This window comes from Metopolophium dirhodum, chromosome 1 (genome assembly GCF_019925205.1).
Source record: "Metopolophium dirhodum isolate CAU chromosome 1, ASM1992520v1, whole genome shotgun sequence".
In the NCBI taxonomy this organism is placed as follows: Eukaryota; Metazoa; Arthropoda; class Insecta; order Hemiptera; family Aphididae; genus Metopolophium; species Metopolophium dirhodum.
The window spans coordinates 117,102,175-117,120,622 of NC_083560.1; the positions used below are offsets into that span (position 1 = coordinate 117,102,175).

At 27.5% G+C, this 18,448-nt stretch overlaps 2 protein-coding genes across 2 annotated transcripts; both read right to left on the bottom strand.

The window, feature by feature from the left end:
• Nucleotides 1-677: 677 nt before the first annotated feature.
• LOC132953103 (uncharacterized) lies at nucleotides 678-1,517 on the bottom strand. Its single transcript, XM_061025678.1, has one exon. It carries the CDS (start codon nucleotides 1,515-1,517, stop codon nucleotides 678-680), a length of 840 nt encoding a protein of 279 aa, XP_060881661.1.
• A 1,737-nt stretch (nucleotides 1,518-3,254) lies between these two features.
• Nucleotides 3,255-3,699, bottom strand: LOC132933776 (uncharacterized). The gene is made up of 2 exons (XM_061000054.1): nucleotides 3,472-3,699; nucleotides 3,255-3,347 (listed from the first exon to the last, which is right to left on the bottom strand). The coding sequence occupies exons 1-2, from the start codon at nucleotides 3,697-3,699 to the stop codon at nucleotides 3,255-3,257; spliced, it is 321 nt and encodes a 106-aa protein (XP_060856037.1).
• Between the last annotated feature and the right edge of the window lie 14,749 nt (nucleotides 3,700-18,448).

An 18,448-nucleotide genomic window follows, 5' to 3' on the forward strand; every position in this document is an offset into this window, starting at 1 on the left:
GTTTTTAACATTGTGTAGTATAATTACAAATATCATAATAATTGATTTTTATAAATGTATTTATATCTTAAATTAACTCAAAAAAGTGTTATTATTTTTTTTTTAATTGTTTTTAAATATTATAATAAGTATTGATTTTTATTTATATTTTAAATGAACCCAAAGAAGTATGGGTATAAGTATTTATTATTATTTTTTTTTTTAATTGTTTTAAATATTATTATAAAGAAAAATACATTTTCCTTTTATTTATGTTGTATGTTATATTTATGTTAGTATAATATTGTAACTAACCATTACAACTTTTATTTTTTATCAATTGAAAATTTGTAAACATTTTAATAATAATAATATTTTGATCTTGTATATATTATTAAATATAATATAATAATTAATATTAAATAATATCGTAAATATATAATAATAAAATAGTATTTTTAATTAAAGTAAATAGTAATAATAATAATATGATGTATTATATAAAAAAAAATACTATTAATTATTAAATACATAGTGTTTAATATCAAGTATGTAAATACTTAATACCTATTAAAAATAAAAATGCAACGAAACTATTCATTATTATATGTCACAAAACCTTATAACATATAACTTATAAGTTATAAGTAATCAAAAAATACATACTAAAAAACATTAAATAACAATAGTTACTAAGATTATCTAATTACTTTATTCTGCCAGCTTAAAGCGTGACTAGGATCATTAACATATTTAACAAACTCCCTCACATCTTTGGCACTTGTTGAAGAATTTCCCACTCCTCTTCTTTCAGTTATACACTCCAAAGGACAACTGAGAGTGTGTTCGATGTTATATCCGTCCCGATGTCGAATAAAATTATGTAAGACACAACATGCTTTTGTGATAGTAGTAGCCATATCAGGATCAACTAAAATGCTAGTTTGGAAAACTCTCCATTTTTGAGATAAAATGCCAAAGGAACATTCTATTGTTTGTCGGGCCCTTGATAGCCGGTAGTTGAATATCCTTCTTTGGTCATTTAATGACCTACCAGGAAACGGTCTTAACAAATTGTTATGTAGGGCGAAAGCTTCATCACCCACAATTACAAATGGTTGAGGTTCGCCGAAATCATCACCTGGTAAATTGTTATCTGGAGAAAAATTAATTTGGTTTGAATACAGTTTTTTCCCGAAAGACGATATTTTAAAAATGTTGCAGTCGCTTTCTTTTCCATAAGAACCAACATCTATTATTCGGAAACAATAGTTTGAATCACAGACTGCCATAAGAATAAGTGAATAATATTGTTTATAGTTATAATATAGTGTCCCACTATTTTTTGGACATTCCACCCTAATGTGTTTGCCATCAACAGCTCCAACGCAATTAGGAAATTGTGATGTTTTAAAATATCCATTTGATATTTCTAGCCAATCTTGAGTAGTAGGTGCTGCCATTTCAGTGGGTTGCAATATTTGCCAAATAACATCACATGTTTCCAAAACTATTCTGGAAATTGTTGACACACCCATCAAGAACTCAAAATGTAGCGCGGTAAAATTAGTTCCAGTAGCTAGGTATCTAAAAAGAGAAGCATTCAAATTTAGCTAATTTTAGATTAGTTTTTGAATTGCAATAAAATATGAAAATTGCTACATGAAAAATATCAAGTGAATATCCAATATTGTAATAATTTAAACTTCGGATTAAAATTTTAATTTGACATTCCCGTTGACATTTGTAATTAAAGATAGAGAGACTTATAAGTAGGTAATCTAGTAGGAATCTTGTATAACATTTTCAAATCTTAGATTTAAAAAAACAAATTTTATGAATTTCTAATCCAAAATAATTTGCACATTTTCGTAATTTTTACGTATTTTGTCAAAAGCCAAACTTTAAATGCTTGTAAAATTGTGACTATGTTTTAATATTTTTAAAATTTTGTTTGTAGGGTAAAAAACCGTGAAAATGTAATCCAAGGCGCCTGGTATATTGTTAATATAGTGTTTGAAAAATATTGAAAATACATAGGCACAATTTTTTTTATAAGCATTTAAAGTTTAAATTAAGCAAAATTTAAAATTATTTTGTAGTTAAAAATTTTATAGCTAAGGATTGAAAATTTAAAACAAGGTTTAATGTAAATAGGTTATAATATAATAATAACTTCTTTTACAATAATATCATCAAATATACTAAGTATTATCATAGGTAGGCTGACTGGGTAAACGGAAAAAAAGTACCCGGTAAAAAAGTCCCACGGGAAAAAAGTCTTCCGTTGCAGTATCTAGATAATATCTAGATAGAAGAGCTCTTATTATTTTAATTATATATTTTCTAATGTTATATGTTAATTTAATTTTTTTAAATTTTGTATTTGTCGTTATATATTTGTTGTATATTTATTTGTTTATTTATTTATTGAGTAAACACCCGAATTCTCAAGTATTATACTATATATATATAAAATGACAGAATGAAACAACGATATACAGAAATATCAAAATTACAAATAGGCCGAAAAAACAAAACAAAAACAATTATTAAGGTACAATATAAAATACTAAATATACTATAGTACCTATAGGTACATTAAAGTATATTTGTTTTTGTTTGTGCAAAATGCCAAAATAACTATGTATACAATAATAATTTTTTTTATGTTCTTTTGTTAATTATTTTCAATAAATATAACATGTATTACCTATGGGCTATGCACCTATATGATAAAAGACTGAATTTAATTCAAAATTAATTTGAAGACCTTTTTTCCGTAAAACTCTCCTACCGTGGACTTTTTTTCCGAGACTTTTTTTCCAGGGACTTTTTTTCCTAATATCAGCTGACTAATGTCTTCGCTCATAATCGTTATTCTTATACAATGATATTATATCATTGGATTCAAATTTAACACAATCCATAACAGTGACTCACTTGTAACCTACTGTACAACAGAGCGACACCCACTTGCCCACCTTTTTTGTTTTGTTTTTTCTGGCGCTTTTAAATTTTGAACTCCCGAGAAAAAAGGACATCATTATAAAATCAATATCGAATATTAAAAAAATTGGATTCACTTTCCCATCGAATAAGATACTGAAATGGAAAATCGAAGAGTTATTTCGACTAATTATCGTGTACATAGAAACAAAAAATAAAGTGACTAATTTCAAGTCACTAGTATATGTAAACTTTTATTAGGCCTATTTTACAGAACCCTACTTACGAGTTACGAATCAGTATACAATTATTATAAATATATTATTTTACCTTATCGTCACCGTTAACCTTTCTTCAGGTGTTATAGAAATACGCATATTTGTATTCTGTTTTTGTATATATTTTCCAACCAGCAAAATCTAGATTGTAAAATACATTGAACTAAATTAAAAAAAAAACTAAATCCATTGAGTTTAGTAATTTAGTTACTATTTATAAAATATTGTATAGAATGACTTAATATTATTATTTTTATTAACTTACTAGTGTATCAAATGACGTTATTGACATACGAAAGTACTTAAAAAATTCTTCAGGATATTGCCGAAGTGTCAAAAATGTGACTTGAAATTGTCCTTCTTCAATTCTTTTCATATTTAATGGGTGTACCCAATGCACTCTTTTTCTGTTAATTTTTTTCTTTTGTAATTGACTTCTTTTATGTAATGCATAAATTATACTAACGCGTTCAATAGTGTTAAATGTTTCCATTTTTGTAAAAAAATGTAATGACCAAACTGATAAAATAATATATTTTGTAAAAATACGTACAGAACGACTGCAAATGATCACTACACGCAACCACGATGTCTGAACGACTAATTTGTAAAATAAGAGCTCAATTGTTTGATTCGAAAATTGGCGGGAAATAATGTTTGCAGGCCATTCGCATCTAGCGATTAATCGCTAGTGTGAAACCAAAATAAAATGAGCGATTAAAAACCGCTGCGATTTAAAATCGCGTTCGCCGCGCGAACATTCGCTTCGTGTGAAACCGCCTTAAACTACAAATATTTTATATAAAGAAATAATATAGAAATAACCAGATTTTATTTTTTATCTAGATAAAGATTATTAATAATTTAATTAAACAATACTTTTATCTAGGTAAAATTAAGATAAATTGTATATAACAATTATAATTACACACAATAGGCCAATTCTACCATTTTTATAACAAACATAAATAAATTATGACGTGCCTTGCTAATGGGCAACATACCTAGAGAACTAGTTTAAATATATATTATACATACCTACATAACGATAAAATAATAAATCACTGCTATAAGCTGCTAAGTATAACTTCATATATTGCAAATAAATTGTCTTATTTTTAAAGTGTATAAAATAAAAGCATAATTTTAACTTTAAAAAAAAAACAGTTATATTATATACTTACTTATGTATTATATTATTATTATATATATAATATAAACATAAGAAGGTACCTACTAAAAAAAAAAAATTTTTTTTTTAAATTTTAAATCTAGAGTTTGTACAATCTGTACATACAAAAACATTTTCACGGCAAGCAGGTAAAATAAGTTTTTCTGCTATAGTGTGTGGTTTCATTTGTTTAGCTACAAGCTCTGCTACTAGATAACTAGCTTCTTGAGCTTTATCAGAAATGGTCACTATTTTTGTCATTTTTTCAGATTGTCGTGTTTCTGATTTTAGTAAACGTTGAAAATATGAAGCATTTTTATCAACCAAATGAGAATGCTTGGTGGAAAAATGACGTTTTAGTTTACTTGGAACCATTGATTCATTTGATAGTTTTTCGCCACATACTAGATACCATGGACGAGGATCGTCTACATTTCCGAACCAAGAAAATCCTATGTTTAAATAATCTTCATGATATTGACGTCTGATATTTAATTTGATTTTTTTCTCTGGTTGTTCACTCACTGAAGTGCTGTCAGTTAAACGAATTATAAATGCATCCATTATAAAAAAAAATAAGTATTATTTAAAATATACCATGTAAGACAAAAGTCATTAAAAACACAATATTCCGCGACGCGACGTATAGTTATCGGTACGCCAGCGACGGGCAAACTAATATTAAATACTATTATACATTTATACGTATTCGATTAATGATTAGCCTGTCTTTATATTTGTTTGTTATAAGTTTTCATCGAAAATCAGTAATAATACTGGAAAATACAAAATTAACTCTATTAATAGAATTTTCGCGGCACACTTCAAGGGCGCTCGTGGCCCACCAGTGTTGATGAGTGAAAAAGCCATGAACATTTTAATTCAATTTTTAACTACGTATTTATGCGAAAAAACATTTTCATCAGTCACAGCTATTAAAACTCGGTACCGGTCTACGCTTGAAATAAATAGAGCTCTCCATCTTGCAGTTACTTCATTGGAGACAAAAATCCACAAACTCATTCAAAACAAGCAAAAACAAATCTTACATAACGCTTGTTTGATACTTACCAGTTTTATATTAGCTAAATTTTTTTTTAACTTGGTATTTAAAACATGAGTATAAGTCATAAGTAGAGCTAGGATTTTGGTGACTTTTTCATTTTTTTTTCTTTAAGTGCTATACAATTCTAACGAAAAACTAAATTTATTTCATGATATTACAATTTAGAATATGTAATTTTTGTGTTCATTTTGTGTATTTTAACTAATTCTTGTTAATTTTAATCTTTTTTAATATGTGTTTTAGTACATTTTTTGGTCATTTTTTAAGTTCATTTTTTAGAGTTTAATTATGATTTATGACTCATAAGACATAAGTGGTCCGTAGAATTTAGAGTAATGGATTTAGTGGTCATTAAAGGTTGGCGACCGCTGGTATACTCTATAAATTGTGTATAATATGAATGACCTTTGACAGTAACGTACGCAGGAGTTTAGTTCGGTTAGAGTTTTACCTCAGTAAATAGTTTAGATTATTTTTTCTTAACGGGTTTTTTATAACAAATTATAGTTACTTTCAAATTTAGTCTACATTTACAGTGTTTAACGTGGTCATCTATAGAGCCTCTAATAAACGTGGTAATAATCGATGGACAACGATATACCATATATTATGGCAGACGTTAAGCATTTTTCTAGATCAGCAAAAAAAAAAAAAAAATGTAAACAAGAATATATACAATCTGTAATAATTTATATAATAAGTAATATGGGGGTACAAGTATACAAGACGGGACGGCATGATTGAAGGGGAGTTCAATGACCCTACTTCAAAAATATAATTGTTATAATTGTATTTGTAATAATGGTTTAACAACCATATACTAATAAGGTTCTGGATTTGTATTCTGAAAAAATAGTTGAAACAGGATCTAAAAGAACAAATATGTGAAGTTTCCGAAACACTCAAAATATAAACACTAGCCTGAAGTAGGTAAATATAAAACTAATAGGCATACATTAAATATTTACTCTAAGGTGGTCCTTGGCTATAGGAGAAGAAAAAAAAGTTTAATTTTATTAAAGTCTCACCCCCCTATTTTGTTTAACACCATAAAAAATTAATTTAGGTAAAATTTGGTTACGATTACTCACCTCATTCCCGTGCCCCACGGGGGTCGAAAAATGGTAAAAAATAGATATTTTATTTATTTATTTTTTTTTAATTTTATTCAAAAACTACAGTACTTACCATAGAAATGTATAGAAACTTAATTATAGAACATCATATTTTATATAAAAAGCAGTTTAACACAATTTATTGTAAATACATACAAAAAATGTCAAAATATAGTATAATGTCTCAATGTCTCATATTAACATCAACAATTTAATTATTAAATATAAATATAAATTTTGTATATATATATTTCATTTATAAGCAGATCAATAGATATAATTAAAATTCCTTTGACAAAGTGCTCTTTTTGCAATCTGGGAATTTGTGACGATACTCACTAACTACTTGCAATAAATATTGTTATTGGTTGTAAAATTATTCGTTTATTTTCTTCTGGTTCGTTCTCATGAAATTTCATTGCTTTTATCATTTTAATTTTTGTTTGAATTGATACATTGTCATCAAAAAATGCTAATGAAGCCGCTTCTGGTGTTAAGTACCATAGATGGCCACACATTTTCTTTAATGCCGACTTAGAAATATGACTCAATAGTTTCATACAATATAATATTTTTTATAAAATCTAAGTCCAGGTTTGGTGCTCGTGAAGCAACGGGAGCAAGAAACCACTGTTTTATATACAAGCGTATTATAAAAATACACAAGTCACGGAGAGCATTATTTTCTTTTAAAGTTAATTTAAATTCATTTCGAAATAAAAATATTTTTAAAGAATAAATGGCTTTTGCCATCCACCTAGCGTGGTGTATAGGTCCAGGAACTTTGAAAAATATGCCGTTTGGAGGGGTTTGACCGAGAAATATAATAGTTAGTTCTAGTAGTTCTTTATAATCATCTCGAGGTTGGTATTGTTGTAATTGATTTATACAGAATATTGCTATTTCTTATTTTCGGTCTTCCATTGATTGAAAAATATAAATATCTTCTAATCCAATATAAAAGTTTTTAACGTCAATATTTGGCCAAGATTTTTGAAAACATTTAAATATTTGTACATCTGGGGCAGATGCAATATCAAATTTTATTTCAAAAGCACTTCTCAGTACAACTTCAAAGATATGGTGTCTGCATGGTAAATATAGAATATCACGTTCTAACTTTTGCTCCAATAATATACAAGCACCTTTTAATCGACCGGTATTTGAAGCAGTAGTATCACAGCATAACGCTTGTACGTTTTCAATTAGACCACAATTCTCAAGTTCCTGATATACAGCGGTCGCTTGATTTTCTCCTGTACCAGATCTAAGTTCAGGTACCCCAAGAAGTTGGTCTGTGCCATTGTGTGATATAATTACCGGTAGGCGGTCAACCAATTGCTTTCCGGATAATGAAGGAAGAAGTTTACCATCCCAATGAACTACACAAGGACCTATTTCAGATGGATTAAAATATTTTCGAATTTTCTCCATTCTTTCTTTACGAAAACGCTCCCGAGTACATTTAATTGATGTACGATTGATTATTAATGCATCGGTATTAACACCTAACGATTCCGCAGTTGCAAGTAAAATATGAACCGCGTCTCGATCGCTAATCTTACATCTATCAAGTGCTGCGGACAGTTTGTCAGTAATAAAATTAATTTTACCTCTTAGTTGAATTAATTTTGGGTTAACTTCTTCAATTGATATTTTGTCAATTTCCTCTGAATCACTACTCGATGATGGAAAAAGAGACACACTATCAACCACTCGTCCTAAAATAAAAACAAAAATAATTTAATTAAAATGAATAAGTTAATGCATTAACAATAAACATACATCTTCAATAAAAAATAAATTACCTAAGGTTTCCATTTCTTCATAAGCTCTTTTTTTTCTTTTTATTCCATCTGTTGATTTTTTTATTATACGTTCTTCTAGTTTTTGGTTTTTTTTTATCTATTCCTAGCATACAACCCGGTCTTCCTTTGGTCCTTTGAGCAATTAAAAATTGTTTATCGCTCTCTATTTTTATTAAACTCAATGCGTCAGCATGAGCGATGTCAAATATACCATCAAACTTATTTACAAATAAGTCTTCTTTATTTTGATTGTTAGCCAATTTTGAAGTCTGGTGTTTTTGTAAATTTCTCCACTCATGGTATATTCTGCAGAATCTATACGACCAATACACGCCAGAAAAAAAACCTTATATTAAAAAAATGTTATTATTAGTTATTTTTATTATTTTCTTTTTATTGAACTTAAAAACATCGGCTTCTATGGCCATTAGTTTGACATTAACATAAAATTAGTTTGCAAAGGTATGTTTAACTTATGATATTATATGGCTTAAATTAAGTTATATAGCTAAATTTCTTTTATAAATTGTAGGATGTTGGTGATTGATTGAGGGTCAGGTCCCCGAGCGCTTCTCCGATTTGTTGTGATATGTGGTGTTTTTTCCTCGTGTCTTCGTATTTTTGGCATTCGATGATATGTGTTTGACTGTGTAGTCCACTCCACACATTTCGCATATGGAAGGATCCAGTGGTGTAGTGGGGCGTATACGCGGGTATACGGCGTATAACGACTTCTCCAGTTTTTGGTTGATGCGTATACTTATAATATAATTTGTGATACGCAGGTATACGGGTATACTGTATAGCTATAAATCAATAATATAAATAGTATTAACGAATAACCAATAATACCAAACATATTTCCTTGTTATCATGTTCATTAGGAACTGTTATTATTTTTACATTTTACACATCTATTTTTAACTTCGTTGCATGGATTTCTATTTATTATATATATATATATTATACGTCTAAAATTATAAGCTTATCGATAACGATAGCCGACGCTGAGATTCACGGTCACATGCATTACTGAAAATAATTTTGTCAAAAAATATTATTTTATGTACCGTCTACACTGTGTCACACAATCATTACATAAATATAACAATTGATCTACAAAAAATGATGTTTTCATTTATTTTTAATCATTCAAAGTTGTGATACCTAATTTATATACTACCGAGTATACATTTAAGACTATAAATATTAATAAATATTTAGGTTTTTTGACTTAAAAAGAAGTGGGGATAGGGGGGTTAAGAAATTAACATAGGTAATCATAAACAATTTAAATGTATAATCATATATTTTAGGAGTATGATTGTAAACTATAGAGACTCAATTGCGGTAAGGTAGTAGTAAAGTATATGTAATTATAAATATATCATTAGTAATAGCGTAGTATATATAGTGGTTGGGGGGGGGGGGGGGGGAGAAGCCCCCACGTTTACATATCAAGCACATTAAAACGTATACTCAGTAAAAAAATTACGACTACATCACTGGAAGGATCGTTTTTTTCCATGAGGTGCCTGTGTGTGATGAATGTATGCCCTATTGCCCTATTCGTAGACGATTTAGAATAGTTTCCTCAATATTAGTTATTACCCACATCACAAGTAGAACAACGAAAATATTACCATTTTAAAGTGATCATGATGCGAATCCGTTATCATGGTCCATAATACAATATATCACATAATATGTAATACACGAGACTACGAGAGTATATTAAAAAATATTTGGTTGGTTAAAAATTAAAATAAAGTAACTGTAATATCAGTGGAAGTATATAAGTAGTAAATTATAGGTAGTATAAATCCTAAACAAGCATTGTCGAATTTTTGCACATTGTTTATAAAAATGTAAACACACACACACACGATATTATACAAATACATTTAATATTATTATGTACACAATAGGACAATAGGTAAGTACATACACAAATAATATTATGATGATTGCGGCTATACAACGAGGAGAAGGTATATAACTACTTTTACCGCAACGCGGCACTTGTCGTGTATGTAAACTGTAAATGTTACGTAAATATCGCAGATGGCATTAATAAACATAAATAGCGATAAAAATTACAATAATAACGCTAATAACAGTAACAATTGTAGAGGTAATGATAATGATTCAAATTTTTTTCATTTCTTTTTAGAACAAACGTTGTCATCGTTTTTAATTTTCGATGGTGGCATAATATTATATGCAATTGCATAATATTTACCTAATAATATATTACTCGTTTGAGTAATCATCTCTAGATGCATCACATTGGAGTCTGTGTCGATTTGGCTTACGCCGTAAATTGAAATAATAATCAGTTAAGTAAACCACGGTATGCACATGGTTGTTGCTATCATAATATATACCTTACGTATAGCCGTATAGGTACCTATTACCTATACGTCTATATACAATATACTATATACATTATACAGTGTAATTCATTTTATTAGTATAAAGTAACTTAACTTTATTTTTTATTCTTAAGACAATGTTTACGTAAAAAGCTAATTTAATAATATTATACTTATATATATTATATAATATTACTCAGGTAATTAAACAGGGTCGGATTGGTATGTATCGGCCCATCGAGATTTTCACTTCTATACTATAAGCGGCCCATTTACATATTCCGTGGCCCAAAATTAAGTCAATAATTATTACGAGTTTATAGGTGGCCAATCGTATTTTAAATATGAATTTATTTTCACTCACACTCACAGGACCGGCCCAAACTTTAAGCCCAAACTTTAAGCGGCCCACCGAGATTTTCTCGGTAGCTCACCTAGCGAATCCGGCCCTGTACTAAGAACCTTTGCCTTTACCTTGTTTTTTTCCCATACTTCAATCACTGTATTTTAGATTCTGATCGGAGTGATGAATGTACCTATTGATTTTACAATGATGTGTGTGTTTTTTGTTATGTCTTTCTTCACCTTTTGGAGCAGTAAAATGTTTCAGAACATTTTCTGGTAGGAAAGATAATTTAGTTGGTACAAAAGTAAAAATGTACATTAGTTTTCAAAAGTGACCAGAAATACAAAAAAAATTAAGAAAAAACAGCGATGTTGTAACTCAAAAACAAATAACCGTAGATAGTTTATATTTTCACCGAGTGTTTATAATAACATTTCCTACACGCCATAACATTTAAAAAATATTTTGACTCTTTTTGAGCTAGATATATATTTTATAGGCATAAGAAAATATCAATATCTATAACTTTTTTTTTAAATGATTGACAATATAAAAATTGTAGAATTGTAAAACAACTTGAAATTTGAATACAAGGTAGGTACCTAAAAAAAGGTGGGTAAGTCACTCTGCTGTACAGTAGATTACAAATAGGTCACTGTATAATGGATGGTATTAATTTTGAATTCAATGATATAATATCATTGTATAAGAAAAACGATTCTGAGCGGAGACGGTTTGTCAGTACGGATATTTTATATTATACTAGCTGATCTCGCGAACTTCGGTGCCTGTAAAAAATGACAACTCTTTAACAAATTGTGATTGTTCAACTTCTTTTGGGTGTAACTCGTTGCAGAAGTGCAACTCAAACACCCTGGTAGGCAATCCGACTAATCGCAGACAATGTGCGACAGCATATCAAGTGGGCAATACACCTGCGGTGGATTGCAGACGCGCCGACGAGCGGCTATAAGTGTAACTCAACCACATTTGTAGGCAATGTACAACATTTTCATTTGCTTGTACGTGATCTGCCCGTATAACCAACGGCAACCAATAAAATAATAAATACTGATTTCTACTAATATTTCTCCTATAAACTAATAGCAACCATTTATAAACAAAAATTTCCAACGTAAATTTCAAAATTCCTTTTTGAGGCAGTTTGAGCACCTCCTCGGGTTGGACCGACCTGGTCCAATTGTGAATCTAAACCACCCAGGGAACCACTGAAGCTCACAAAAAAAATGTAATCTAAATCGACCCATCCGTTCTCAATTAATGAAATACTATACATTTTTGACACCATTTTATTGTTATTAATATTTTTATTACTCATTAATAAATTATTATTAATACAGTAACCGGTAAGTTGAATTAATATAATAAAATTACAACAAAATAACTAAATTCGTTTTTCTGCGTTTTTTAATATGTAATTTTGTCCAAATTTGAGAATAAAATAACTATAAAAAAAATCTGTGTTCTTATATTTTTTATATTTTTTGGTTACAAAACTTACGCGGAACCTTGTTTTAAATTTTAAATTATTAGCCATTAAAGTGTTGAATATTTTATAAATATTTTTTAACTTTTTTGAACTTTAAATGCTTATACAAAAGAATTGTGCCTATACACTTTTAATATTTTTCAACTGCTGTTGTGAAAATATATTAAGAGCCTGGTCTTAAATTGTCAAGCTTTTTGACCGAACGAATACAGTTTTATTGACATTCATAGAAAAACTAAAAAAAATATAAACAGAATATATTCGCAAACCGCTCAAAAAGAGTCAAAATATTTTCAAAATGTCAAAACATTCAGTGAAATGTTCATGTATCTACAGTTATTCGTTTTTAAATTATAACAAAATAACAAAATCGGTACCTGAGAAATCTAGTGAATATCCAATGTTGTAAAAATATGAACTTCAAGACACTCATAAAAATTTAATTTTAGTTTCTTGTAGACATTTTTTTTTTGATTAAGGTAGACAAACTTATGAGAAATCTTGAATTACATTTTAAAATCTTAGATTTAAAAAGAAAAATTCTTATGAATTTCTAACTCAAAATAATTTGCATATTTTCGTTAATATTACGTATAGGAAATGGTAATATAAACAACCAGTGAAAATTGCATGTACCTGCAGTCATAATGTTTGAGTTACATCAATAAACCAAAATCATGTTAACAAACCAATTTGTCAAAAACCGATTAAGCGTAAAAATTTCCGGTTTTCATTAATTTTTTTTTTTGTTGTTCCACCAACTATTTGTTTTAACATTTTTTATATTATATGATAACAATGTTCACACGTTTTGAGTTATTTATAGATATTTGAAATTTGAAATTTTAGATTCTGAGTGGAACGATGAATGTATTGATTTTACAATAATTTGTGTTTTTTTTTTAATTTTTAATTTTTTTTTATTTTTGTGTCTGTCATCACCTTTTATGACAGTAAAAATGTTTAGATTATCTTCAACAGTATCTTTTCTAATAGGAAAGAAAATCTAGTTGGTACTTTGGTAAACTTTGGTACTTAAGTAAAAATTTCCCTGTGGTTTTCAAAAGCGCCGTGAAAAACAAAAATAAAATTAAGGAAAAACGGGAATTTTTACACAAAATCTATTTTTGGGAAAATTGATTTTGGTTTTTGGTGCAACTCTTAAATAAATGACCGTAGGTACATGAAATTTTGACTGAATGTTAATATTAGCATTTTCTATACATCATAACATTTTCCAAATATTTTGAGCTATTTACGGACAATTTCAGTTTCCATTTTTTTTAGTTTTTTTTTCTATAAATATCAATAAAATTCTATTTTTTGGTTAAAAAAGGTTGAAAATTTAATACAAGGCTCCTAGTAAATTTTTTCAAAGGCAGATGAAAAAAATTAAAAATTCATTGTCACAATTTTTTTTTATAAGCATTTAAAGTTCAAATATTGACACAATTCGTAAAAATGACGAAAATTTGCAAATTATTTTGAGTTAGAAATTCATTAAAATTTCTTTTTTTAAATTTAAGATTTTAAAATATAATACAAGATTCCTCATAAGTTTGTCTACCTTTATCAAAAAAAAAAATGTCTAGAAGTGTCTAGTTTGAAATTCATATTTTTACAACATTAAATTTTGATATTCACTCGATATCTCGTGTAACGATTCAAATTCAAATTTTGATGATTTCGTCATCATCTCGAAATTTCACAAATTATTTTGTAGTTAAAAATGTATTAAAATGTGTTCCGTATTTATAGATATAGGTTATGTTAAGTCATACGTAACTTATACATACTTTAACCAAAAAATCTTTAAATATATTAATACAGTTTTTTTTTATAGATATTTCAAGTTAAAATTTGGACAAAATTAGATACTTCGATTAGATATGAACAAATATTTTAGTAATTTTATTGTAATTTAAAAATATTATTCGTGGGCACTTGAAACACGAATCTTCTACTAATTTCTCACCCCGCTATCTAACTATCCTAAGATCTTTTACACTAGACAAATATTTAAGTTTTGAATACCATACTTATAAGTATACTCATGTCATTCACTTGACAGTTTGGAACCGTCCGTCTATTTTATCTATGACTTGTGTGTATTGCTACAAAGCTATATAGGTTTGGGGTACTGATAAAATATGTACAAAACTAATCAGTTTAACATTTATATCAACCACTGGTGGAGAGGGGGGCTTCTATATACAATGTATATATATAATCGCTGTTATAACGTACCTACTATTTTAATTTATTCATTACTCAATGCCCTATAAATATTTTAAAGTACAAACTAATGTACCTGCAATTACGGTAAAACGTAAAGGAATTATAAAACAACAAAATAATGTATTTCATTTTTCTTAGGATATGAAAAAAAAATTAACAGTTAACGAGATGTTGTGCCATTGTGGCAAAAAATAATAAATAATAATGATAATAATAATTGTGTAATAGGTATAGTAGAAGCCATTTGTCTTCTTTGTTCTTTAAATTTAAATGATTACTTCAATATATTATTATGTTCTGTCAGAATTAATGCATGCTCGTTTTCAAATAACTGAGAAGAGGACACATTTTTTTCAGATTGTTTTGGTATAGTATAGCAACAATTTACGTAAAAGTCGTAACACGTCTAACATGTATATTTATGTAGGTATTACAAACTTGTAATATTACGTATACATGGTGGCGAAAGAAACAAATAATTTTATTTTTAACGCAATGTTTGGCTGTATAAGTCTACCTATATAGCTTATTTGCAGGATGATTTTTGAATACTATAATATATGCATAATATTATTTATTATTTATTATCTATCAGTGGCACCGGGAATATGGTTCAAGTCTGGCGACTGCCAGACCTAATTTTGGAGGTGGGTGTCGGGTGGTACAATATATTTTCTAAACATGTGTATGAATATTACGATACTTTAGTATTATATTAATATATTATAGCTATTAAACAATGAATTTGATAAGCGGAGAAAGCATCCACCATGTTTGTGCTAGTTGACAGGTAGGTAAACCTAACCTGTTTATTTTGTCATGGTATTACCATTTACCATGATGGTAAAGTGGCGCCGAAAACCAATCATGAATATGTATGAAAGCTATCACCTAAACATATACAATTTGGCTGAGTGTTGGCAATGTGTTAAATACTTAAATTTAAATTCAATGATAAATCATTAGGTACAAATGAAAGATGATTCTCAGCATAGATGGTCTATATTATATTACTAAGTTTATTTTATTATATATTTATATTGGTATATGTATAATATTGTATTAAATTATTTTACTTAATATGGAAGGTTGAATTAATTCTTGGTGAAAACATTACACGTATTAAATTATTATTAGATTATTAATTGTTTTAATTGCATTAATGTTGCAATACCGCCTACTGCCAAGTACCCATATACATGTTTATATGTTTATTGTTTAATGTTATTATCATACCTATTAGTTTATTATTTATTATTAACTTTTGAGTCAACGGTGTGAGGTTCGTGGTATACCTATAAGTACCTAACGTATTAATAACCAATAACATAAAATTAATATAAATATTTTGAAAACGTCATTATGTGTATAGTAAAATATAATAATATACATAAAAGTTTGAAATCCACACAAATAATATTTTTAAATTAAGAACAACGAAATAACTAAAATCGTTATTCTTTGTTTAAATAGCTAATTTTATCTAAATTTGAACTTAAAGTTCTATTTAATGTATTTTTGGTTCCAGTATGAACTTACTATGAGGAACTTTTTTTTTAATCGTCAAGTCCTAAGAATACCTAATGTATTTTAAATATATTTAAATCGCATAAAGAAAAATGTAGGTAGGATCTTGTATCAAATTGTTAAGTATTTTAGAAAGCCTAACATTTTTTATTTACACTTCAAAAATAGATATAAATGTCTTAAAAATGATTTAAATTCTTTGAAATTTCATTGAGTATAGACAATTATAATTTGAGTAACAGTGAAATGTTTCAAGATTCTACGACCAATCTTTGTGGAATATTAACAAAAATCGTTAAGGGTAAATCACAGTGTTAAATTTACACTAAACTTTTTCTTTTAATTGCCAGAAAATAAGTTTTGAGGGAATCTGATTTTAGATTTTCAAACTTAAGGTCATAAAAAGTTATATAAATTGTATTGTGGATAGGTACCTACATTATAATTTGTAAATTTCTGTTATTTTGATTATTGACTGAACATTTTAACTTGAATGATAAAAAAAAAATTCTGACTTGTTATATTTTATTTGCTGTAAGAATAACGTCTTATAAGGAACCTTGTATTGATTTTTCAAAGTACTAGCAAACAAAAATTTTATCATACCAAATAAAAGTTGGAAATATCATAGATCTTATAAATAGAACAAAAGGAGCCAAAATATACAAAAATTGAAAACAGTTTAATTTTTTGTTTCTACTTCCTAAGAATTATATGATAATTGAAGATGAAGATTCACTAATCACTGAAGTACTTAGACTCGTATAGTTATGTAAATTATTATAGGAGACGATTCGGTAAAAGTAACAGTGAATCATAACATTCATAACATAATAGTACTTGAGAATTATTCAAACAATTTTGTTTAGCTGAAATAACAAATTAATTTCCAAACGACCAAACGTATATACATAGTTTTTTAATGATCTAAAAACATTAGGTAAGTACCTACAACCTACCCGTACTTGTTGGCTGCTACTTACGGTTACATATATTTTCTCGATTAAAACTTATTAAAGCAATACGTATTTGTTAGATTATATAACAATGAAAGAAAGATAATAGTTTAAAAATAAAACAATACAATAAAAGTGGGTGGTCATTTTTTTGCGACAAGTTTCAATAAAGAGTGGATGGATGTTCATTAACATACATATAATCTTGTACTTCGGGGCCACTGTATCTAAATAAGAATCCTAGGTAATATTAAATTTGGCAGGCCATTATAATGTTTACGTAAGAATGAATAATAACGAGTTTTTTTTCTAATTATGTCCATAAATAAAATTTTTTTGGCGAAAGAAGTGCTCGGAGAATCATCATAGGTACTGTTATGGTAACCCATAAGGCCATAAATACTATAAATTATGATAAAATATTATTGCTTATGCAGCAATATAACAGTAATTTACTATTCAGTAAACATATAAAAACCCTGTTTCAGTAGTTATTTAGGTTTTAATCAAAAATACTGTTATATCCAAGAACCCTATATAAATAATCATAATATAATATATGATTTAATTATAGTTGAATTTAATGATGTCTGTAAGTATCTACCTTATCTTATTAAATTAAAAATTTGACTAATTAAAAAGGTTTATTAAAAGTATTTTACGTTCACTAATATAAAATATGTCCCAAGAATGATATTTCATCAATAGAATAATAATAATTATTTTTAAAGTGTGTTTTATATATAATTACCTAATAATGACTCAACAAATTTAGTTATGTCAATATCTATACCAAATAATAACGGTGAATGAATTTGATACAATTTTTATAGAATTGGGTTATGTATCGACGTATCACAACAAGCTTATAATTATTTTATTATTTTATAGAGAATTGTTGGTTATTTAAATACTTTATAAGTTAAGAATTGTATTTTTTATACTAATAGATAATCATGGCTTTCAGCGTTTTTCCTAAACCATTTTCTTTAATATAAATTATATTATTTTGTATCTTCACTTTTTATAACTTCATAATTTTAAAAGGTTTTTTTTCACAAAGTATTAACTATTTCACACATTAATACATTTAATATATATATATGTTTATATACTATAGGTAGTAGTGT